This window comes from Scaptodrosophila lebanonensis, unplaced genomic scaffold, assembly GCF_003285725.1.
Source record: "Scaptodrosophila lebanonensis strain 11010-0011.00,11010-0021.00 unplaced genomic scaffold, SlebRS2 tig00000043-arrow-pilon, whole genome shotgun sequence".
In the NCBI taxonomy this organism is placed as follows: domain Eukaryota; kingdom Metazoa; phylum Arthropoda; class Insecta; order Diptera; family Drosophilidae; genus Scaptodrosophila; species Scaptodrosophila lebanonensis.
In genome coordinates, this window is record NW_022060545.1 from 3,464,077 (window position 1) to 3,488,606 (window position 24,530).

A 24,530-nucleotide genomic window follows, 5' to 3' on the forward strand; every position below is an offset into this window, starting at 1 on the left:
ATCGATCTAATCAAGTAGGACCAGTTTTTGTAAGCACAAAGCGATCAAACATGATACATGTACATGTATAGTAAGTATGTAGAGCCCCAAGAACGTATTTAATATTGTTTTCAAATATTTGTAACAGTTGAAAAACTTGAATCTTGTTTGTGTTGTTATGCATAATGTATACACACTGTATTGCTATCAACTGGTTAGATGCCGTTATTTAAGTGTGTCAACCCAACCCAAAGCTTTCGTCAAACCCAAATGGTGGGGCCAAGAGAGAGAGAGAGAGAGAGAAAGAGAGAGAGAGGCAAAGCACGAGTGTAAGCTTCTGATCATTTTTTTTTTTGTTCTCGCTGGGATAAGGCGTAGAAAGAAAACAGCTGCAGTCAAATAAACGACTCAAAAAAGCGAGTATAGAGTAGCGATTAGATTAGTTGTGCCATAGCTTTTGTCCGAGCTTCACCTTCAACGTGTGTCTTGCTCTGTTTTTAAGTTATGTTTTGTTTTTGATTAAGAATTGCATTAACCATGCTGAGTGTGCAACAAAATTGAAAAACTGCATTATCAAGTACAGAGTATGAGTCTCAAAAAGACCGTGTTGTGCGTCGGTTGCACCGTAATTGACTTTGTGACCATCAACGCCAGCTTTCCGGAGGAGGACTCCGATAGGCGCTGTCTCGATGGCTATTGGCAGCGCGGCGGCAATGCCTCAAATGTGTCAACGGTGTTGCAAGTGCTGGGTGCTCGAGTCGAGTTCTTTGGCATGCTGAGTCGGGCGGATGGCTTTCGAGTGCTGCTCGAGGACCTGCGAAAACGGGACATTGGGGTGCGATATTGTCCGCAGACGGACAAGGATCCTCCATTTTCGTCTGTCATACTGGCTCAGGACACTGGCTCACGCACTATTGTGCACTGTAACAAGAATTATCCGTACGTGACAGCGGAAGATTTTAAAAGGATCGATCTCAGCGCCTTCGGCTGGGTGCACTTCGAGGCACGCTGCCCCACGGAAACTATTAAGATGATCCAAGCCGTGGTAGATTATAGAAGCAAGTGTGGCGATGAGCTCATTATATCGTTAGACTTCGAAACGCTATATGAGGAGAATCTGAATTTGTGCGATTTGTGCGACTATGTTGTGCTGTCCAAGGATCTAGCACTCAAAAAGGGCTGGAAGGCAGCGCAGGAAGCTTGTCTAGGTCTAGAACGCGATCTTATTCAGCACCGACCGGCCATCATCTGTCCGTGGGGTAGCGACGGAGCGGGCTGTCTGGATTCCAACAAGAACTATCGCGATATGGGCGCCTATAAGGCAAATAAAATTGTGGATACTCTAGGGGCCGGCGACAGCTTTATGGCTGGCTTTATATACGCCACATTATACCGGCTCTATTCACTATCCGATGCCGTAGATTTCGCCAACCAGGTGGCCAGCCATAAGATAACGAATTTCGGCTACGATCATATTACCGAATTAAAATAAATGAATGAACAATGAACATGGTAACAAAACTTCATGTCGGAAATAACTGCTTCCTAAAAAATAAAAATTTCCAAAAATTACTGTGGAACCTTTTAGGCCAATCATTTAATAGACTTTGGACCAATGACGGAGACTGGAAACAAGCAGAGCTGGGCGGTCGGGAAGAAGACTGTGTTATGCGTGGGCAATACTGTCATCGACTACATTTCGGTTTGCAAAAAGTTTCCTAGGGAGAATGAGCCGAATAAATGCTATGCTTCCTACTGGCAACGGGGCGGCAATGCGTCCAACAATTGCACCGTGCTGCGTCTTCTGGGCGTTAAGGTCGAGTTCTTTGGGAAATTGAGTACATCCCCATTGTTTGGCATGTTGGTGGAGGACATGCGGAAAAGAGGCATCATTTTTGATCATTGTCCAAGAACAGAGGTGGATCCGCCGTTCTCCACAGTCATACTGGCTTCTTCGATCAAGTCGCGCAATATTATAAACTGCAATAAAGATTATCCGTATGTCACGTACGATGACTTCAAGAAACTGGACTTGAATGAGTACGGTTGGATACACTTTCAAGCACGCCATCCAACTGAAACGATACGTATGATGCAGCGTGTTACATCCTTTAATAAGAAAAAGGCTAAGGACGACCCAAAGATTGTTATTTCTTTAGACTTCGACAAGTCGCCCACTGAGATGTGGCCGTTGGTTAACTACTGCGATTATGTGGTTATATCCCGACAAATTGCCACGCTCAAGAAGTGGGAAACTCCGCTAGAGGCGTGCACTAGTGTTGGCGAATGGCTGCGCATGCGCTGGGGTGTGAATCTAAAGCGACCCTACGTCATATTTCTGTGGGGATCGGAGGGCGCTGCCATCCTAGATAAGCAGGAAAATTACTCATTTGCACCGAGTTACAAACTCAAGAAAGTCGTCGATTCGCTTGGGGCTGGAGATGTGTTTATGGCTTCTTTGATTTACGCCCTATATATACGCGAACGTCCGCTTTCCGTGGCCGTAGATTTTGGCAATCGTATGGGCAGCTATAAAGTCACAAACTTTGGATATGATCACCTTCCCAATATCTTAGTACCGCCAACTCTATAATGTGATTTCGGTTCTTTGGCTTGCAATAGAAAACAATGGGAAGGTATTTTGAGTGAAGGTATGCGAGGTGAAGGCAAATTGCGTAGTTTAATAATATTTAGGAACTTAGTGACAAAATATAGATAATAATTATGTGAAATGCAGAAGTTAAAAGTCCAAAATTAGTGGTGACCTACGATAACTCTTTTGTATTCTAACAATATGTAATTGACGAACAATCTGTTCTGATCCATCTGATCCGTCTGATTCCAATTAAATTTTGATCATTCCCATTTCGAACTAAGCTGGAGAGCCACAAAATTATTTTTAGGGAAATAGTTTACCTCACAGTTAGCTCTACCTAACAATTATTATACTTTCTTTGTCGATTTTACTTGCAGCTTTATTTTAATGCACAAATTTTATAAACTTGTCAAATGTTTGATTATGATAAATGACTTTAATATTACATATACATATAGTATGTGAAAGCAATGGGTTCTTAGGTAAATTTGGTAAAATCTCCCTTTTGATCATCGATGTCGGCGCCTGAGGAAGCTATGCCACTGGAGGCGCTGCCGCTTTGGGGTTGGCTATTTAGGTTTTCAATTAGCTGCCAAAGCAAATAGATATTAATTCAAAGGAGAAAACATCACACTTTCATTTACTTTACCTTGGTGCGTAAGAGCTTAAGCAAGCGCAATCTTTCCAGCCAATTGGATGCGTAAGGATTCTTCTTTTGCACACTCTGATAGACCAGCGACGCCAGCTGAAAAGTAACCAAAAGTAGTTGGGATTATTGGAATATTAAAGAGCTTAAATAAGACTTACATTGGCATGCAGAGCCATCTGACGCGCTAGCAGGGGAGCACTGCGATCTGAGACTATGCGCGGCTCCGGGTGACATACATATTTGGAAATTTCTGAGCGCGCCTTAACATAAACTCGATTGGAGTTCAGTTCCAGAGGCTCGACAATCACACAGGCATAGTTGAATTGACCCTTTTTGGTAAGCAGAGTGGAATTAGAGAAGAATAACTCTATTTAATGCAGCCTTACTTACCGACATGGTGGCTAAGTTACACTCCTCCCCGCTTTCGTTGTATAAGATTTTTACAAAGTCGTTGCCAATGTGTTTTTTCTTTTCATTGCAATTGGGATCGTCCTGCAGGTTGGTCGGCATCAGAGTGGCAACATGGAAGGTAACCTACAAGGATATGTTCGTCAAAATCAAGCCGTAATTATAAATGGAAAACGGCTGCCACAGACCTGCAGTATATCATCCTTCCAAATGTACGTGAACTTGCCATCGGCTCCACTCTTGTCCAGACCAATGAAGAGATTATTTTGCTCAGCCTCTTTAAGATTTACCAACGTGCCGATACTGCGTAAGAACTCCACATAGCGCGTGCTGCCATATGAGTTGCGCAGGATCTCCACCTCGTTGTTGCACTGCCCCTGGCCCACATAGAGCACCCCAATTCTGTGCGTCTCAAAAGGAGGCACCAAGTCGAGCAGTTTCAATAGGCTCACATGCTCGGAGCCTACCCTGAGCGGTGTTTCCGTCACCTCCAGCTGGCCGGTGCTGAACAATTGCAGGAAAACAAAGCTAGGATTCATGCACAGCTTGGCATTGATGGGCGGCTTGGCGGCACCAAAGCTACGAAAGTTACTGGCGGGCGAGGGACGGGCCTTCCCATTGTTGACTTCACGCACCACTGAAATGGTTTTGGATCGCACACGCATCTCGCCATTGTTGTAGTCGAAGTTAGCCGCCGCGCCAGCGCCCCCAGCATTGTTGCCGGAAACAGTACTGCCAGTGCTGCCGCTACTGCTCGATTTGGCTAAGCCCTGGTGGGTACGTGTCGTGAAGTTTGTGCCCATGGCAGCCGGAGCTGCCGACGGTACTTGTTTAATATCTAGACGCGGAGAAGGGGGCACTGCCCCTGGAGCAGGTGACAGAGGTGGCTTGCCGGCTGTTGTGCTCAGCTTGAGCGAATAAGTGGAGCTGGATTGTTGCACTACGTTGCCGACCACTACTTGACTGTTCACGTCGTCCGCCGAGTGTTGCTTGGGTGGCAAGCTGTTGGGCTCCGGTTCGAGCGCCTGCGGTGGCGTTGATCCTGCAATCTCCTCCGGTATGGCCTCGCAACTGACTCGCATGTCCTTCGTACTGTACTGCACACTTTTTTTCTTTTGCTGCTGTTGCATGAACTGCAGTTGCGGCTCTTCTGAGGCCATTTTAACTGGCTCTTGGGACAAGGGTGCTGGTTTTGCAGCCAAAAACGTCTGACGCCAGCTGGAACTCATTTCTGGACTGGAGTTCACGCGCCGCACAGGATTCCGTGCTCGAGCCTGGCCATCCTCAAAGGCCATAGTGTCATCATCGGCCTCACCATCGCTGACACTGCCGCAGAGCGCCTCCTTGCCACGCTTACAAGTCGCAGCCACGCGCGGTATATCAATCGCCGCCGTGCTCATGGATCCTCCATTGCCGCCGACCGAAGAGATCTCTTCCTGACGCTGTAGAGCGCGCGCCTTTGCTGCTATACGATGGCGCACAAGGTTGTCACCAGCCGTATTGTCTGTAACTTGGGTGGACGTCGGTACTGTTGTTGCATTTGCTTGCAACGGCGCTGCCTCCGCCTCCCGTTGGAAATCTACGCGCTCTGTCGACGATGTCGCCTGCAGCGTTGATTCTGGTCCAAAGACACCGCCATAAGCCGTAGGCAAAAATAGGGATACCATGCTATTGAAGGGCAAGTCCTGTCCGAAGCAATCATTGGTTATGGGATTTTGTAGGCGTGTTATCCAGGATATGTTTCCCGTCGGTCTTCGGATAAGCACCTCGCCCCAGCCCGTGCAGGATCGAACGCACACAGGCTGCTGCACAGCAGGTTGCGTTGAAGGACTCATGCTTGCCGAGGACAGAGACAGCGAGTTTCCCAACAGCGATGTATTGCTGCCGGTGGTGTTCATGACATCCCCAAACCCCCCACCGACACCTCCACCCATTGCCTCTGGATTGGAGCCGCGTCGTGAGAGCGCCTCCAGAGATGCTGTCGAACTGTTGGATATCTGACGATGTGTGGTGGCCGCCGAAGTGGACGACGATGAAGAAGTTAACTCTGTACTACCAGCCGACTCATTGCCACTGCTGTGCTGCAGACTGATCTTCGTGTATCGGCGATCTAATGGACCGGTGCCACCCACATTGCTGACCTCGGGCGACAATGGAGGCGCCGCATCGCTCATGCTCTTAGAATTCAAGCTAATGCCCGGCGTTTTTCCCAGTTGCGCACAACGCTCGCATAGACCATTACGTGTGGGCACCGACGGGCAGCCCGATGTGGTGATAGTGACCAGATTGTGGCCAACCAGCCAGGTTTGTGAGACGCCGTCCTTCAACAAATGCTCTACCGCTGGCAAGCTGTGAAATCAAATAATAATAATTGAGTTAGGAACGCACAAATTAATTCAGACACTACAGTTAAAATGATCGTTTTAGAAAGCTCTCAAAAAGTGTGTACACGATAGAGAAAACTTTGATAAAGGGACAAAGAGCGAAACAGCTTCGATTCCTAGCAGGTTTCACTGTTGAGAACGTTTTGCAAACGAAATGTAGAACATATTGAAAACGAATGCGACATTGACTATCGTGGATCAACTAACCAAAAGATGATATATTTTGAACACCTTGTTGCCCCAAATTTAACCAAATATAATCGGAATTATATATTTCATAGAGCGTACTAGATTTTTGTTGTCCATTTAATGTACAAAAAAAGAAATTGATGATTTCAAATGGAATAATCTAGGAAGGTCTTTGTAATTGTACCGTATTGGGACTTACCGCTTGGGTAACGACGGGCAGGGCGAAAACGTGTGCCTTGCCAAAAAGTCGAAGCAAGTCTCGGCCAGCTCGGCATGAAAGTAACGTAAACTGTTATTCAGCAGAGGCCTCATTTCAGAATCATTACGCGCAGCGGCGCTATTTCGACTGCCTCGTTCCGTAAGACTGGTGCTGCGTTTGCGGTTAGATGAGTCTTCATTCAACGAATTGATGTTTACAATGTCGTTGTACAGCATCTTGGCATTCGATTGCATGGACTGGAAAGGGATAAATTCTTTCAAGTTAGGGTAATATGATATAGGAACCAGCTAACTTACCGATTTTATGTAACCCACACAGTTCTTGCGCAACTCCAGCTTAATCTTCAAAAACCACCCTGCAATGACGTGATGCGCCAGAGACACTGTATAGTGATCGTACCGATGGGGCTTGGTGTATGGCAGTGATATGGCAAACACGTACATATTTTGCATGGGCGTGAAGTTGGTGAAGAGATGGTTGGACAAATGAATCAACACTATCAGATAGAAATAGATATACGTTAGAGTAACTCTCCCCAAGGCACTCGTTGCGCAGACTTACGCGAAAGAAACTCCAATACCGGTATAGCGACGGCATTTGTGTCCGACATTTTGCTCATTTGGAGGAGCACGTCGGGCAACTTACGCATGAGTGCCTCTGGCATTTCCAATATCAAAATAGTCATCGTACTTATGCAGACGGTGGCAATGGCGGTCGGAACACGAGCGTTCAAAACCGATATAATACTATTGTGTTGTGGTGGCTGCAAGCACTCGTGATAGATGACCAGCGAGGCAATCGCAGGCAAAACCAGGGCATGGAATTCGTCGGTTGGACGCTTGAATTTATTGTTGCTTAGGTTGATTTTGAGAAGGGTGTTGGCCAATTCCTCAATATCATTGCCCTGAATAAGTGCCTTGTTCTGCAACACCTTCGGAAGTTCCTTGATGACCAGCTGAAATATATGGTAGTCTGCGACGGCAGTTAAAATTAATGGATTGTGGAATTCAAGCCACTGTCATGCCTCACCATTGTCTTGTTCGAGACATCGCACGATCAGCTTGCAAGCGTTTCTTATGGAAATTGTAGTTGTATGCAATTGTGGCTGCAGCGGCGAGTCAATTCCAAGGTAATGACTAAACTTGGGCCCTTTATTCGGCCCATCCGGATAGCCAATGTGGTAAGATGCATTGGCGCGAGCCCTGAGCATCCAGTTGAAAATCTTTAAAAGAATATTGATTAATGTAGAACATTGTATTGTTTTAGGGATAGGAATCATTACCTTGTAGCGCACAACGCTGGCCTGTTCAAATATCTTTGGTCTATCGTAATGCATCTTCAAGTGATCGACCAGTATGTTGAATATCTTGATTGCATGTGTGGCGGGCAGACGATGCAGCTTAATAGCAAATACTTCGATTAGTCCATCGACCGCAGCCATGATGTCATTAATTTCCCCCTCACTCTTGATGACCATGCCACCAGCGATAGCTACTTCGGCGAGCGCGCCCTCCGTTGCCACATGCTGTCGCACCTGATCGAATGGTCGATTGATGAGCGACTCGAGTATGTCGAGTAGGTCTACGCATCGTTTAGTGTCGCAGTGTGCAGCAAACCCGGCAAGAGCGCTGGCTACGGCAGCACGAACCTCCACACTGGGCTCATGATGGATTTGAGCGAATTGTGTATTGACCACTCGATCGAGTATCTCATCCTCGTAGGTGGAGCGGTTCTGTTCCATGATCTCCACAACCGCACTAATCGTTTTGATGCGCACATTTATATTGGACATGCGATAATATCGACTCACGAATTGCGTCAATACCAGCAGCCATTCGGGGCGTGTGGCTCTTACACTTCTCGTGCGATAGTCGATCAGGGCCAGCACCGAAGCTTCTGGTCGTTGATCAGCCACACGTTCGATCAGGTCATAAATGCGATCGTTTCCCAATATTTGAGCACGCTCGTTCTGCAGTAGTTTCTCAATCCAATCAATGTTCTCATGGAAGTTTTTTTGCAAATCATCCAAACGATCTTTGTTCACACCCGAGATCTCTGAAACATTGAAAATACTAATTAAAATTGTCTCATTATCGTTACGATCGCTGTACTTACTATAATACTCGATGTTCTCTACAATTGTTGACATAATGTCACATATGAGGTCCCACACAATTTCGGATAGTTCAAATTTATATTTGTTTATCACCATTCGCACACTAAGTATCACCTCGAAGGTAACGATCACCTGTCGGCTGTCCAGGGCCTATGAAAGTTTTGTTTTTTTTATATATTTTTGTTCCTTTGTGGTACTTTTGTATACTTACGTGTAGGAAGCCGGTGAGAACATTCGTTGCATAGATCATGGGGGAGACTTGAAATATGACATTCGAACCGAAAATATTCATGTTCAGATGGAAGACAGCTCCGCGCAAAAGTTGGGCATCTTCATACAGACCCCGATCATTCAGAATGTTGCACATCATTTTCATGGAATGGTAGCCTAGTTGAGTGCCCAATAGGTTTTTCATTATCTTAAAAAGAGGAAAAATATAAATTATATTTTAACGGCAACTTTTCAGATCATATTTCTGAAATGGTTGATTGAATAACGACAGAAGAATATTATATTTTAAATTAATGTTTTGTTGCAAAAAACAATTTTAATTAATTTTCTTCCCTTTTTGCGTTAATAATAAAAGCCAAAAATGAAGTTGCTTAGATAACCGTCTAGTATTTCGACTCCGACTTCCAATGTTTGATTACAATTGTATATAGGCTACCCGATTATTATAAACATACATATATATGTTTATATATAGATTCAATTCAAAACTAAAAATGATGTATTTCCAGCCTGTCCTGGGAAAATAAACATTTTTGTTTGGCATATCATCAAAATTTGGAATTGAAGAGTACTAAAGGGTGCAGCCATGAAGAAGCAAATAGTAAAGGAGTTCATTACGGTGAAGAAAGTGCGATATTTGCCGCGCGAGCCGGAGCCGCCACCACCGCCCCCAAAGCGGCACATTCTCGTCGTGGGACGCTACACCCTGGACGTAATCACTGTCTGTGATACGTTCCCCAATCCTGGCGAGACACATCGCATCACTAAGGGCACTTGGCGGCGAGGCGGCAGCGCTTCAAACATTTGCACGGTGATTCGTCGATTGGGCGCTCAGTGTGAGTTTTTGGGTCATTTAAGCAATGCGCCCGCCTTCGAGGGTCTGATTTCGAGCTTCATTGCAATGGGCATTGACATATCCAGCTGCCCGCGCAGCCCAAAGGATCCGCCACATCAGTCCATTATCGTCGTTGCTAGTAACGGTACCCGCACCACCATCGAGCAGTCGACATCCACCAACGAGCTGACCTTTCAGCAGTTTCTGGGAGCGGTCGATTATCAGAAATATTCATGGATACACTTCGAGTGCCGCAACGCCAAGGAGACGAAACACATGATTACTGCCGTCCGTAATTATAATGCTCGATGCGGTGATCACATCATTATATCCGTTGATTTACCAAATCTACGCAATATGTGCTTGTTGCTGGCCGATCTGGCGGATTACGTGTTCGTGCGCAAACAAGTAATGCTCGCTAATGCCTATATAAATGGCCACGAGACGGTGTGCGCCATTCGCGAAATGTTGCGTTCCATCCGCTCTCGCTGGATGTCCCTTCAGCCGAAGAAGACGCCCTATCTGCCCGATGATGAGACCTCGCAGGAAACTAAAAAATGCGAGCCCGATACCAAAAGGGTCCCTATTATTATCTATGCGAACAACATTGAGGGCGCCAGCTGTCTGCTGGCCGATGACACGTATTTTAAGGTCAGTGGCCACGTACCAACGAGGGTTTTGGACACCGTGGGCGAGCATGACGCTTTCTGCGGAGCTGTAATCTATGCCATGCATGAGATTGAGTTGAGTCTGCGCGACGCCATGGAGTATGGAACGCGCGCCACTAGTGTCAAGGTAGCACAAAATGGTTTCGATGGATTGCGTTGCATTCCCAAGGACTTGAAGGGCTTCTATTATTTGTAGGTTCGTAGTTGGTTGTGATAGCAATCAAATAAATTATAGATCAATAAAATGACTATGTGTAGATTATTTTTTTCGGCACTCTTTCAAAACTAGTCCTGTTCCAACCAGAAGCAAAATCCCAGCCAGATCAATTTGAAATCATTTTGTGAAATTAAAAACTCGATTTTTGGACGGATACTTTCTATAGCAGTTATCTACATATATCAACTAATTAGTCACATAATAATAATAATTTTGGACAATTCTCAATGCGACCCCTATTAAATTAGAACCCTTTTAATGTTCCAATCCAATTTAAGTACAAATATTAAACAGATGCTCCATGTCTTGTTATATCACAATTTCTATGTTTTTAAAATGATCTCATTAGTCCCGCATGCCTAGATGTGTCATTCCAAAATCATTCGACCCTGAAACATTTTGGGTAAACAAACTCATTAATTGAGATAATTATTGTGGTACATATTTAGGATCAATTAATCACCATCAGCATGTCTGTGGGGGTGTCAGAAAAGCGCCCGAAGTATTTATCTGAACAGAAGATAAGATGCCCAGCTCGAGAAGCAATTCCCCAAAACACATCGACAATAAGAACACCAAGAAAAAATTCATTAGCTTTACCAAACGAATATTGTACCGCCATAATCGAAATCATCACAATGCTGCGCAATGTTGTCAGTACCATCATCTATGGAACTGATAAATCCACTACAATTGCTTGAAAGGTGACGGGCATAAAAAGCGCAACGATGTCAATAACATGCGTTAATTTTACGCAAAACGCTCAACACGTCTTACAGAATCAATTTGGCACCATAATGAAGAGTAGGTATTGCTATCTAGATAGCTTCCCATCTCACCGGATAATTTTCGAGTATTCTTACAGTGATTTTCTTGAGCCTGATGGCCTATGTCCTGGCATTACAGACTATCCGTATCCAGGCTCTCCACTTGCACACACTGCCTAGTCAAGTGGGTCTGGCGCAGGACTGTAAACAAGCAGCCATCTGGACACTGGTGCCGCACGCATACAAATGCCAAAATTTCTTTGTGTGCGATGGGCGTGGCAGCTATCAGGAATACAGCTGCGGAGCCGAATATCATTTCAACAGAACGAAAATGCATTGCATGCCAGGGCCCTGCAATGAAACTCCCCTGATCCCCCAGGCCAGCTGCACGCCAAACACCGTACTGCGAGTGCGTGAGGACTGCTCGCGTTATCGAAGCTGCACGAGTAATGGCTTCTACGAACTGACTCAATGCGCCAGCGGACAGTATTTTGATGTCGCAAAACGCAGCTGTATGCCGGTGAAGTTAACGCCAGATCATCAGTGCAGTTGCCTGCTGCCTGAGCACTCGACACTTCCCAATCCCGGCGACTGCGAGACCTACTTCAGCTGTCAGAACGGTCTGGCGGTGCTGCAGCAATGTCCTCGGGATCAGTACTACGATCAAAATGTGGGTTCGTGCCTTTTGGACACCACAGGCGTCTGTCTGGAGCATGCAACAAAGCCACCAGTATCGCTTAGCGAAGCTCTTGCCCTGGATGACTGCATAAGCACGGGAAGCCGCCTTGCGCCGCACAGCAGCGACTGCAGCCAGTTCTATTTATGTGTGCCCCGCCGTGTAGTGCTCATGTCTTGTCCCAGCGGAAAATCATTCGATCCTGTGCGTCGCTATTGTAGAAAAGATGCGAACAATGAGTGTAATGTCAATGTGGAGCCAAGTAAGGCTGACAAGCCTGTCCGCCCAAAGCCACCCACAAAACAGCTTGATGCTCACAAAGCCCCACCGGCAGAAGTTGACTCGCAGGCAGTGGCTAAGCAACCACCGCACACGATCGTAGTTAGTCCCGAGATGGCCAGCAACTACGATAAACTAACCTCCAAGTTCATGCCGTTTTAAATATGTAATGAAATCATCAAAAAACAAAGAAGTCAAGAAACGCGCTGAAATAATCACGATGGTTTTAATTGTACGCAAGGGATAATATTATTTTAGACATAAATGGGTAAAAGGGGATCTCACGTTACACATATTGTATGCAAAACTAGCCTGAACATATATCTGTATTCGGAGTTTTCATTTACTGCCTGGCAACTACTTGGGTCGATGTAATTTATTATAACATTCCGATCGAATAAAATGAATATTGTCATCTATATATGTATGTACTTAAATATTGTACTTGTGCTCATGTCCGCAAGGCTGGCACAAGCAATAGCAATGGATTCTGATTTAAAATCGCTAATGTAGTGTATTGCATTACAGAAACTACCCATCTACATAGCGGAAGAGTACCTTTTATTTTTTGTGTGGTGTTTTTTTCGGCACTCACCTTAAATGATGCTGGACAATAGCGCGAATGATTTACAGTGCGGCACAGTGTGACAATGCAAAGCGGGAGCGGTTCACTAGGAAATATGGTGTAGCCAATGACCATTTCCAAAATGGTCAAGCACTGGAGCCCAATTTCATCGTCTGTAACCGTACAGCTCAATTCACAAGCATTTCTAAAAGAAGAAAAAAAAACTAATTAGTCACAGGTCTTGGTAATAAAATGATTTATACCCACTGCACTATGCCGACCAGTATCTCTTTATCTAAGTGCGCAGCATTAAATTTGATTAAATTGACCAACATGTCCAAGTAGGGACACAAAAGTTCAGCATCTATTATTGCTGGTATCCATAACAGCATGAATTTGCCAATCTACAAAAGATGAGATCGTTATTGAAACACATTAGCTAGTTGAAAAGATTTTACGCCACCTTCTCCTCAAAGTTGGTAATATCCTTGCCGTTTTCGGTGAGTGTATCGAGCAGTTCCAGCAAGTGCCTCAGGTCCTCCCGGACCTCATGGTTTTGTATAACTAAAAAGAATTTTTCGCGCATTAGCGTAAGATTTTTATATTGTGTGAAGATGAGGCGCTTGTAGAAGCTCAATGCAATCTGGCGCGTGTCGGCTGGTTTGTTGGGCACAATGAGATCATTGGTTAATTGCCAGAGCTTTGTAATTGACGACTCTTCCAGGTTCATGTTGTGCAAGTGCAGGTCGCACAAGTCCTTCAACATTTTGCTACGTTGTGCCAGCGGCTGTTCTGGTCGTAGCTCCCGCTCGAATTCTGGCCGTAGAGTGCGCTCTCCTGTGTGGCCTACAATTTCGAGGAAGCGTGTAAATAAAATGTAGTGAGGGATTTGTATGTGTGCGTTTTTTCTTATTTACCTCCACCTGCTGTCTTCTTTACAAACATTTTCATTTTCGACTTGGTTATAATTTCTTTGTCCTTTGAACTCATCTTGAATGTGTGTAATAATGATAAGAGCCTTGTTTGTATATTTTTATGCACCTAATGTTGACTTTAAACCTAAAGTTAAACAATAATATGCAGCTGCAGTCCAACAGTAAAAACAGCTGGACACCAAGCACTGTGTGAGCGAAGGGTTGCCACCTTGTCCGAAAGTAAAACCATCGATGTATACTAATAAATATCGCTAGTTGTCAACAATCGCATTAGCTTCCACCCCTAACCTTGCATCATATCTTTCTGTGAGCGTCTATCAAGTGTGAGACCAAGCTGTATTAAAAGTAAATTGTATTTTTCGCTGAAATTGCATATACTTATTTTTTGTCGGTTTGCTTGAAGCGTTACTAAATTTTGTTGCGTGGGTGATTTAACTTTATTAAACAGCAATTCACGCTGTTGCTGATCGAGAAACTTTTCCTAATTGGCAAGTAAACGCCAAAGCAGAAAAGAGAGTAACGTAGTGCGGAACAGAGCAAAAAGAGAAAAACAACGGTTAACGTTAAATTGGTTAAGCACGTATTATATCGTGTTTTTCCATTTGTATACTATATCTCGTAAGTAAATATATAAATATATTTGTTTTTTTAAAACAATATTTACAAATATTATTATTACAATTAGTTTTACCCATTGCTGTAGCCCCTATATACATACATATATCTACATACATATGTACACACACTCGTATGATAGATCCCATGCACGACGTGTCCGTGTGTTTGCATTTCATCAATCATGTGTGTGTGCCTTAATATGTGCAACTTTTATCTGTCATTCTAGCGCGCCTCTGAAATTCGTTGCCCTTGTGACGTTTTATTATTTTTTTCATCTCTCTTATGGAAATTCAAAATTTTTCGCCATTTTATTGAGTTTCCATGTGTGTATGTACATATGCATGTACATATACATATGTAGATACCTATGTATGTATTCATGTGAGCTAAAAGTTCATTAGTTCTGGAATGTTTGTATAGTTTTTTTAAGTTTCTCAACATCGTCATTGGTTCACCTGTCATTTCTTTTTATCTGATTTCTTGCTTTTAGGAAGAGAGATCCCCATCAAACAACACTAGGGATTTATGATCATGAGCGCCACTGAGGAAAACAGCAGTCCGGCTACCACGCCACAAGAAAGCGAAGCTCCCGAAACAACAAATCCCAGAGATCTGGAGAAAATCGAGGAGGAGAAACTTAAATCAAAATATGCAACCGGCATGCGGGCGCCGGGAGGGCACTCGGCTTTCTTGCAGAAACGTCTGCAAAAGGGTGTAAGTGCCAATCAATCAACGATAAAGTTCATAATCGATTTTTTTTTATAAATTCCTTTGTCCAGCAAAAATTCTTCGATTCTGGTGACTATCAGATGGCAAAGCAGAAAGGTGGCGGTGTTAAACAAGTTTTCGCCAACAAGGTGACCACCGGAGATGCCATTCCTACTCCAGAGACTGTGCCGGCACGTAAGACCTCGATTATACAGCCGTGCAACAAGTTCCCTGCGACGAGTTAAGCTTTCGCTTCAATCGCGCCTTCTCAATGCTCTACCTATTGCTAAAATTAATATTAAGTTGGTTGATCCACGGCGCAGAGCTGTGCCGGTCTATCTGCATTTCATGCGTTTTCTTTTTAAATTGATTTAGTTTATGCCCCCACATGTCATTTATATACCATTAACTTAAAGTATCCAGATTATATGTAGTTATAAGTTATTCCAAAATGCAAACGAAACAAAAACAAGCAGGATATGTCCTACGTAATACAACAAATTGCAACAAATAACACGTAATACAAAATTTTGAATAAACCCTGTTGTAAAGTATTTCGCATGGAATGAACTAAAATAAATGTATTTCTAATTGTTCCCAAGCCGAGCTTTCCAATTTTCTAAACTAATCTTATCAGAGGTCAAATTGAATACTACTACTGTTGAATCTGTTTAAGCATTGGTATCACTGCACTAAAGCACTAGAAATGTACAAAAAGTGTGTGTCGAAACTGGAAATATCGGTTGACTGGCTTATCGATATCAGCGTGAATCGTCGCAAGCTATCGATTGTATTCTTGGAACGAAGAAGAATAAGTGTATTATTTGTTTATGATTATAGCTAGTTGCGGTTTATTAAATTAATTTAATAGTAGCGTTAGGAGTAGCTACTTGGATGGATACGGTGGAAGATTGCAGCACCAGTCTCTTCAGTTTGGCCAAAAAACTTGCACTATCAATTTCTCACGATGAGCGCGGCAAAGTTCTCTCAACATCTGTGGCCAAACGGCGTACGCATATTTACGAATCTATTTTACGAGCAAGTACAGAACCGCAGCCGCCGCCGCCCTTTCACCAATATGAGCTTCTTCGCCAGATGTTCACATGCTTGGTTGGATCATCGGAATGCGCAGAGCTGCGTGAAAGGTATGAACAGTTGCAAGGGGTCCAAGAACTGGTCAAGGAGCATAGTGAATATTTTCACTCGCCAATGGGCAATGCTATTGCTTTCTTGCTGCTAAACATATCAGAGGTTAAAGTAGTTGCTGCACCCGAAAAACCTAAAAACATCAAGGTGTGGGAACCGTTCAATTTTCACACACCTGCCCCTTTCGGTCTCATTGTCCACAATGACGACAATGATGAATTACGTGACAATAGTCAACAATTTGAAGAACTGCAGGACCTGCGTAACCCAATGCCCAAGTTTTTTAAGTCGGTAGACTACTTGCGCTCTAAGCTGGATAAGGAGCCGCTGAAAGCTTGTCGTAGTTCTCCAATTATGCTAAGCGACATCAATGAATTGCGTGGTGCATACAACGCCGCCACACCTGTGACCAAGCTGCCTGGAATTTTTGAGCGTTCTTTAGTGCGCTTAAGGGAGCCCAAGGTTAATACGCCTCGAGTAAGCCCTCATCTGCCTCTAATAAAGCCACCTCAGCAGAAGATGTGCAATGAACCTGAAGTAGAACCAAGTAGTGGTGGCTCTTGTTCCCCCGATCTGCCAAAACACTTCATTTCGGATCTGAATTTAACACACGAGCTAAAGCGCCTACATTGCAAAGAGCAAGGACAAAGTTTTGAGCCATATATTATAGAGTTACCTGATCTCATTGATGATCTGAAAAAGGCTGCAGGTGAGTGAATCTCCGCCATTTTATACCTCCACTTAATTATTGCCATTATTCTTCGTAGTTGGTTTACAATCTGAATCTTGCATCATCGGCCCGAATGGCCTTTTTTGCCTGCGGTCGAATTTAACGCTTGCGAGTGTGTTACCTGAGGTCCTTGTGGAGCTTACGCAACGTTTCCTGGAATGTGGTGACTGTTATCTGCGCCTGCGTTTTCGCTCAAAATGGCAAAGGGGGAAATTTCGAACAGAAGGACTACTAAACCGGGTATTATTATTTTCGTCCGTGCGCAGAGCATTGATTTAACTCTATCTCGATTTGCAGGCTATGCGCCAAGCTGTTAGTGATTTTTTAATCGTCTGTCGTCAGTTCTTTCTTGCACTACCCGGCACTACACTGACACATTTGATAAGGGGTGCAAGTTCCACTATGGGTTTGCTGCAGAAAGTTGATCATATGTTCAGCTCAGAACCTCGTCGTAAGTACATATATATGAGCAGTTGTGATTCAGAAACGCATGCTAAATCTGTTGATATTACAGTGAACATAGCTGAAGGCACGACCGGAGCGTGCTTGCTGAGCTATATCTGGACTGCCATCGATTGTTACGTTACAAGTGAATACTCAGAACTGCTGCTGTACTTTCTCAAGCGCCTGTGTCAAACGTATTATGCCCAAATGCAAAAATGGCTGTATAATGGTATACTAGAGGGCCAATTTAATGAGCTCTTTGTCAGTTGTCATGTGGCTAAATATCATGAATGCAGCAAGGAATTTTTCGATAAGGGCTATGTGGTGCATTCCGAAGCTGTGCCGGGATTTTTAGTCGGGTGCGAGCAGGCCATTGTGCAGTGTGGCAAATACAACATGTTGCTTAAAGCCTACAAATCGAAGGTGAGTTACTCCTATATTCTATATGTATCTATTCTATATACTGTTTCGAAACTATTTCAATATTTGTAGCATCCACTCTTCGAACTCAATCATCCCAATATAGTTGTGTGTTTATCCAACGACGAAATCAAAACGATGCGCCAGAATTTAGAGGAGCACTACGCCGGCATCTCTGGTCAGTTCGAGCCGTGCAACATACAATTAATCTATGAGCAGCGTGCAGCAGTGAAACAACGCCTTAAGAATTTTATATTCGCTCGTACTCAGGCGCACATTGAGGCATGGGAGATTAAACAAAAGCAACTCTTTAAGGATACTAAAGCCCAGAAAAAGCAGTTGTTCGACCAGCTGAGTGCACAACGAGAGGAGGAATTGCAGAACAAGCTAGAGCAGCGACGGCTGGATATCGTTAGAGATTTGGAAGTTGAGCGGGAGCGAGTTCAACTGGAGGATCAACGAATGCAGCGCGAGAAACAAAGATTACAAAAGCGTATTGGTATTCTGCAGGAGGTGGTAAAGATCGAAGCAACTGCGGAAGTGGATCCTCCTGGTTCCATTCATAGTCCAAGCAGCAGCAATGGCAGCTCCTCAGATCGCAGCTTTGTTTCATGTTGTGACGAAGTTAGCGCAGAACTTAATACTACAGTCACCCCGCCGCTCACCACGCTTGCCGTTGTAGAGTTGAAACGTAGCCACTCAGATGTACTCAACTCCAATGAAGAGCAGCATCTAGGGGTACTACCTACTGATTTGGAATGCAACCGCAAACGTATGATGAGCTCACAAAACGTTGATCAAAGTGAACCACGGGTCCACCTGCAGGAGCGGGTGCTGGCTCTATCGACGGAAGCGCAACGAAATAAGTTGCGCGTTCTCAGTTGCAGTGAGCAGATAGCTCCGCACGACGAAAATCTCAATACGCTGTCAGCCACAGTCGCTCCTAATGATAACAGCAATGAACTGTCGAGCGACCTTCAGCGCAATCGTCAACGTATGATGCAGCATGATATGTTTAGTGCCTTTAATTCGGTTGAAGATGCACATGCGCAGCGTTCCAAGTGCCTTTTGACTGCGGATACAGAGCGTGCACGCAATCGTCGACGTGTAATGGAAAGCGAGTTTGATATTATTGTGGGAAATATTGAAATGCAATTGCCCTTGGAGCGACACAAACTGTACGTGGAGGAGGAATCAGTGGCGCCAGGTACGCCAATGTCAACCACATCGGATGTTGAAGCAACGATGACGACATCCCATGAGGAAAAATGTCAAGATACTGTGAATAACAATCAGACCAATGTGCTCGAGAAACAAATTAACACTAGCGAAAACAATGAACAAGTATCAGAAGGAAACGTCTTGATAGATGATATATTGCAGGGCCAGTCACAATCATCAGAACCAATAGAAGGCCTTTCTACTTTGCCGACTTTCTTTTCAATTTCGCACGCCAAACCTGTTCAGGCCCCTTGTAAACTGGAAACTTTGAATGCAACTGCCAAGGCGCACAATCCTTACATGATTAAAAGTCTCCTGCAGGAATCTCTTTTGCTACCGCTGAACGCTCATTTTGGGATTCTGCGAAATGAAGTAATGCGAATATTCTTCGTAGATTCGCAAATCTATGAACATTTTCGTCAGCTGCGAAATCACTTCTTGATGTTTGACGGACAGTTTGGAGCGCAACTCACTACCGGCTTACTCGGACATATTGAAGATGGAATGGATCCACGCAGTCTTTGCCATAAAGGTATTCTGGATGCCATACTTGACAATGCACTCAGCATAAACTCAACAGGTAAAAGACGTCTCTGATAAAAATATTCAAAACGTTTATTTATATTTATGTATTTAATGGGATCCAGGCCCTGAAATAATTATTTAAATCATTTAGAAAATGTCAATATTCCTAGTGCAGATCATGTATACTTACATGTAATTGTGAATAATTTAGTATGTTAAAGTCTAACACGCCTTTTTGCAATGCTTTCAGAATGGGCGCAGAATCTTACGCTGAATTGCCATGAAATACCAGAAGGGTTCGATCTCATGTCACTCCGTGCACTCTCAATATTCAACCTACAGTATAAAGTAGATTGGCCATTGAATCTCGTCATTAGTTCTGAAGCTCTAGCCAAATATGCGCAAATCTTTTCTTATCTTATGAAACTGCGACATGTAAGCTTTGTTCTGGAACGCGCATATGGACAGTTACAACAACTGGCTAAGTTACACGGCTTCAATATTCGCATGTCCCCACAATATCGACACATACAGATGGTGCGACACAAGTTATATCATTTTGTGAGCACGTTGCAAAACCATTTGGCGTCCAATGCGTTGCAGTCATCGTGGAAAATGTTCAAGGACCAGCTTCGTAATGTCAACACTGTAGAGGGCTTGTATCAGCAACATGTGGCATATTTAAAGCGTGTTTCATTTCTTACGCTACTCAACCGACAAAGCTCCAAGTTTCAAGAGACAATCGACGGTATATTTTTAATAGCGCTGCGATTTTGCAAGTGGGTATAGTTGCTGCGGACTTCCTTTTCATTTTTAATTACAATATTGCATTTCCATTACAGAATTCTTCAGTCTCAAGATTTTGCATTGGAAGGAGAGCATTTTGTACATCCCCGCTACAAGCGTTTGGTGTATGAAGATAGTGAGTTCGACAAGTTCATGCGATATATCATCTACCTAGGCAACAAAGTGGCCGCATCTGGCTATCAAGAGGAAATCGGCGACCTGATACGTATTATTAATTTTAATAACTATTACAAACTTTCTGAAGCAACTTCTACCTGAATTATTGTATTATTAGAAAATTGTATTAAAAAAGTCAATGTTAAATTGCGGTCTCTGGAGTTTTAAAAAAATTTTTTAATTCTAATGGCGTTTTTCGCATCTCAAATCTAACGGCTGTTGGTGATGCGTTAGTAATCGATGCCGCAATAATTCGGTGATATCGAAACATCGATACGTCTTTCGGAAACATATTAGAGACACTATAATGTGCATCACTATTGTCACTATTAGTCATTTAGCACGTTCATTTCGTATTTATTTTTAGTTAGAAGAAAAAGCTTAATAAAATTACTTTATATTTAGTTGAATAGGGACGAAGAACAACAGCTTAAAATATACAATGCAGGTGAGTTTTAATAAAAACCATTCCACTCAGAGACCGATAAAACGGTCAGCAGTTGTTGACTGGTTGCTTTGTGGATCCACTCTTTACTTCCATATATGGCAAAGGGCCGATCGGCACACCTCGATTGCCATGCATGAGTGAAGTAGACGGTATTTTGAATGAAAGCATTATTGAATTGATTCGTTTTAGGACCCCAACGAAGACACTGAGTGGAATGATGTGTTGCGGGCCAAGGGAATCATTGGGCCCAAGCAAAAAGAAGCCGAAATCACCGAAGATCAAATTCAGGCTCTCATGGACGACGCAATCCAGAGGCGTACAGATATGCCATTACAAGAAGGCCAGCGCGAGAAGAAAATAGACGACATGTCGCTGGATGAACTGGACGAGCTAGAAGATTCCGAGGACGAGGCAGTCCTTGAGCAATATCGGCAACGGCGCATTGCTGAAATGCGTGCTACGGCAGAGAAGTCACGGTTTGGCAGTGTCCGGGAAATTTCTGGCCAGGATTATGTAAACGAAGTGACCAAGGCTGGCGAGGGCATCTGGGTGGTGTTGCATTTGTATGCCAACGGAGTGCCACTCTGTTCGCTCATTCATCATCACATGCAGCAGTTGGCACAGCGCTTTCCACAAACGAAGTTCGTGCGCTCTATTGCCACAACGTGCATACCGAACTTCCCCGAAAAGAATCTGCCCACCATATTCATCTATCACGAGGGATCTCTGCACAAACAGTTTATCGGACCAGTAGAGCTGCGCGGCGATAAGCTGACGGTGCAGGAACTCGAATTTATGCTTGGCCAGGCTGGCGCAGTGCCTACGGAAATCAAAGAGGATCCTAGACCCCAGATCAGAGACAAATTACTAGCTGATTTGGAGGATAAGAGCGCTGATTTCTACTGAACACATCATATTTTTAATTTGCCATCTTCATGTTCTGTCATTACCATAATTTTACTTTCTGTTCGTCCGTTTAATAAAATTGATATTGTTTTTTGCGAAATTTCATTTGTTATGCTTCACACTGCTGCCGGCTGCTGTCTTATTTACGCCCTTGGGCTTGCCACGAAATACATTCGGATCGATGATGTTGTACGGATGCTCGGAGGCCGGACTAATAATGCGTCCTCTTCGCAGATCGTGCTCCTCCAGTAAATGTGGTGCAAGCAGCAGAAATAGCTGCTCTGTCCACGAGGGTAGGCCGAAGCTAGAGAAGCAAAGCTCCCAATAGGGCAGGCCCAGATGGGCGATGGACATCCTTAGGTACTCGCTAAATGTTTCAGCTAAAAATTGCCACTTCAGTGTGCTTAACTCTAGCAGATAAAACTTGGGATTGTTGGAGCTAGTAGACTCGTACAGCATGCACACCTGAAAAGGGTGAGTTAAAAATGAGAAAATCTCAATACTCTATTTCAACACACCTTCGCCATTTCGTTAACATTGTTAATTTCGAAAATTTTGCTCTTTGCTGTTATTATTGGCGTAGCATTGCCCCATTTGTCCTTAGTCGCGTTTGCAGCTGTGGATTGAGCCCCATCCGTAGCTGAGTTGCTGCTGCCCATGGGAACCGCATGGCTTCCGTTGGTTGGGTGAGTGTTTTCAATATTCTCGCGCAGCAAAGTCACTTGCAGAAGGTGCGGAAAGTGGATGTATCCCACCCGTCGAATATCGCTCGCTACAACAAATATGAGACGGCATTAGTTCGGGACAACGGCGACTAATTCTACTTACGCGCATACTGATAGCTCCAGTTGAGAACAAACCCATCAGTGGACAAGTAGAACTTCTTCATATCCTCTGGCAGGTAGACACAATGCCGTTGCTCCCAGTTAACCACCTGCCCAGGATTCAGCGGCTGTCGACGTTCCAAACTCACATTGCACACCCGCGGCACCGATGCTTTGGTGAGATTAGAGAGGAATCGGCCGATAAAGCTACTAAGACTATTTACTCACTCAGTGTTTTGATCAGGCCCAGCGTTAAATTTTCATAGAAAGCATCTTCAGGCGAGATTTTCTTACTCATATTAACAAAAATAATTTTCATACATAAGTTACGAAGCTTAAACAAAATGCTGTTGTCGAAAATAAACATTGCTTTGGTTGTCCAGGCAACAAAATACTTTTATTTCACAATTGCATAGTTGTTTATTCTTACTGTTTAATACAGGTTTATAATTAATGTTAAAGCCATTTGTATTATTTTGTTTAATTTAAAGCCAAATATTGAAAGGTAATTAAATGATAAACATATAACTGGGAGAATAACTGATTGAAATAGCAATTCGTCTCATCATGCTAACCATATATGATTATTCCTATAACGTGTTACTGTTTTATGCAAACCTACACACAAAAAACAATATACCCTTACACTTTTCATTGACACATAATAAAAAGTACAACGATAGAATACGATTATATAACGTGGGTCATATTGACCAGCTTGTACAAATTAAATTTGTCTAACAATCCTTATCATTATATTCATCGCTCAATTCGTCCAATTCCTTGTATGCGTCATATACTTTTTTTGCACATCTAATGAGATCAACAAATTTAAACAACCTGCTTAAAATTCTTAATATTTGTATTGGTCGTATTACCGCTAACAATATTCGACCAAGAGTAAAAACTAGGGGTATTATCGCTGGAAATATTATCTGCTCTTTTTCAGTTCTTGGCCTTAAAAGATTAACACAACGTTTCAATAATCCGAAATTGGGTACAATAGCTTTTACTACCACCCAAAACATTTTTAGCTGTATCCATCTGCATTTGAAGAAATGCCAGAAGAAAATTTGTCTCTTAAGTAATTTTTTTGATGAATCTGTTGTTTGCTGAGCCGATATTGTTGTTCTTCTCTGAATTATAGCTACAGATGTTGAACTTCTAAGTCTCTCGTTCGATTTAGTAAAATCCTTATTTGGTATATTTGTATTTCTTCTTGGAGACTTTGTACTTTTTGTAGCGGTGCGACCCAGATCCATTTTTACAATTTCACTTAATGTTTTGGAGGCTCTAAAGGTTTTATCGAGATCCTCATAATCAGCATTTAAATGGTGGGGTTTAAAATTACCATTTTTGACAGGCTTTTCAACATTCGATTTCATAATTAAATCTGCAACCATTCCTTTTTGATAAACTTCCCTAGATGTCGCCTTCGCATTGTCTTTTCCAAGCCCACCAATGGGCTTTAAATTTTTAACTTCAACTACCTTCTTCAAACTTTCCCATTTTATAGGTGCTTGAGGTGCTTGAGAACTATCCCTCTTTTGCATTGAAGTTGACTGTATAAAGGAAAAAGAGCGATTTTACTATCTGATACCCATAAGTTAAATGGAACTCACCGCCGTATAAAGCAGAAGCAGCGTTAAAAAAATACAGAATATCTTCAACATTTAAAAGCAGGCAGATGACTAAAATTGTAAAGTTCTTGCGATATATACGTATCGGAGCAAAGTGAAGCTGAAGCGTATCCAATAAGACCTAAAGCAAATACTTAAATCAACGTAAACTGTTGAGAAAAGTTAAAAGTTGTACATAATCTAATTGCAGCGTGATATGCTAAGGAAGTTAGTTTCTTTAAGA

General features: G+C 43.3%; 8 protein-coding genes across 8 annotated transcripts; 6 read left to right on the forward strand and 2 right to left on the reverse strand.

Moving 5' to 3' along the window:
- The first annotated feature begins 455 nt into the window (after positions 1 to 455).
- LOC115623006 (ketohexokinase) lies at positions 456 to 1,559 on the forward strand. Its single transcript, XM_030517177.1, has one exon. The coding sequence runs from the start codon at positions 566 to 568 to the stop codon at positions 1,469 to 1,471; it is 906 nt and encodes a 301-aa protein (XP_030373037.1). The 5' UTR covers positions 456 to 565; the 3' UTR covers positions 1,472 to 1,559.
- Positions 1,483 to 2,572, forward strand: LOC115622271 (ketohexokinase). The gene is made up of 2 exons (XM_030516173.1): positions 1,483 to 1,491; positions 1,568 to 2,572. The coding sequence occupies exons 1-2, from the start codon at positions 1,483 to 1,485 to the stop codon at positions 2,570 to 2,572; spliced, it is 1,014 nt and encodes a 337-aa protein (XP_030372033.1).
- Positions 2,573 to 2,932: 360 nt separating this feature from the next.
- LOC115622999 (tuberin) lies at positions 2,933 to 13,836 on the reverse strand. The gene is made up of 16 exons (XM_030517159.1): positions 13,697 to 13,836; positions 13,243 to 13,625; positions 13,047 to 13,183; positions 12,810 to 12,984; positions 8,753 to 8,959; positions 8,541 to 8,691; positions 7,708 to 8,480; positions 7,455 to 7,647; positions 6,987 to 7,397; positions 6,722 to 6,921; positions 6,405 to 6,661; positions 3,821 to 5,981; positions 3,615 to 3,758; positions 3,383 to 3,553; positions 3,225 to 3,320; positions 2,933 to 3,164 (listed from the first exon to the last, which is right to left on the reverse strand). Exons 1-16 carry the CDS (start codon positions 13,767 to 13,769, stop codon positions 3,054 to 3,056), a joined length of 5,643 nt encoding a protein of 1,880 aa, XP_030373019.1. The 5' UTR covers positions 13,770 to 13,836; the 3' UTR covers positions 2,933 to 3,053.
- LOC115623004 (ketohexokinase) lies at positions 9,288 to 10,537 on the forward strand. Its single transcript, XM_030517174.1, has one exon. The coding sequence runs from the start codon at positions 9,359 to 9,361 to the stop codon at positions 10,469 to 10,471; it is 1,113 nt and encodes a 370-aa protein (XP_030373034.1). The 5' UTR covers positions 9,288 to 9,358; the 3' UTR covers positions 10,472 to 10,537.
- Positions 13,837 to 14,034: 198 nt separating the features above from the next.
- Positions 14,035 to 15,620, forward strand: LOC115623011 (cAMP-regulated phosphoprotein 19-like). Its single transcript, XM_030517182.1, has 3 exons — positions 14,035 to 14,332; positions 14,823 to 15,046; positions 15,112 to 15,620. Exons 2-3 carry the CDS (start codon positions 14,858 to 14,860, stop codon positions 15,283 to 15,285), a joined length of 363 nt encoding a protein of 120 aa, XP_030373042.1. The 5' UTR covers positions 14,035 to 14,332; positions 14,823 to 14,857; the 3' UTR covers positions 15,286 to 15,620.
- A 284-nt stretch (positions 15,621 to 15,904) lies between these two features.
- On the forward strand, positions 15,905 to 20,636 carry LOC115623001 (gamma-tubulin complex component 6). The gene is made up of 7 exons (XM_030517165.1): positions 15,905 to 16,895; positions 16,954 to 17,156; positions 17,214 to 17,367; positions 17,431 to 17,783; positions 17,853 to 19,581; positions 19,777 to 20,305; positions 20,369 to 20,636. The coding sequence occupies exons 1-7, from the start codon at positions 15,935 to 15,937 to the stop codon at positions 20,589 to 20,591; spliced, it is 4,152 nt and encodes a 1,383-aa protein (XP_030373025.1). The 5' UTR covers positions 15,905 to 15,934; the 3' UTR covers positions 20,592 to 20,636.
- Positions 20,637 to 20,805: 169 nt separating this feature from the next.
- LOC115623007 (viral IAP-associated factor homolog) lies at positions 20,806 to 21,943 on the forward strand. Its single transcript, XM_030517178.1, has 2 exons — positions 20,806 to 20,937; positions 21,127 to 21,943. Exons 1-2 carry the CDS (start codon positions 20,932 to 20,934, stop codon positions 21,841 to 21,843), a joined length of 723 nt encoding a protein of 240 aa, XP_030373038.1. The 5' UTR covers positions 20,806 to 20,931; the 3' UTR covers positions 21,844 to 21,943.
- Positions 21,834 to 23,049, reverse strand: LOC115623005 (tubulin polyglutamylase complex subunit 2). The gene is made up of 4 exons (XM_030517175.1): positions 22,896 to 23,049; positions 22,672 to 22,839; positions 22,362 to 22,615; positions 21,834 to 22,308 (listed from the first exon to the last, which is right to left on the reverse strand). The coding sequence occupies exons 1-4, from the start codon at positions 23,032 to 23,034 to the stop codon at positions 21,946 to 21,948; spliced, it is 924 nt and encodes a 307-aa protein (XP_030373035.1). The 5' UTR covers positions 23,035 to 23,049; the 3' UTR covers positions 21,834 to 21,945.
- Positions 23,050 to 24,530: the final 1,481 nt, after the last annotated feature.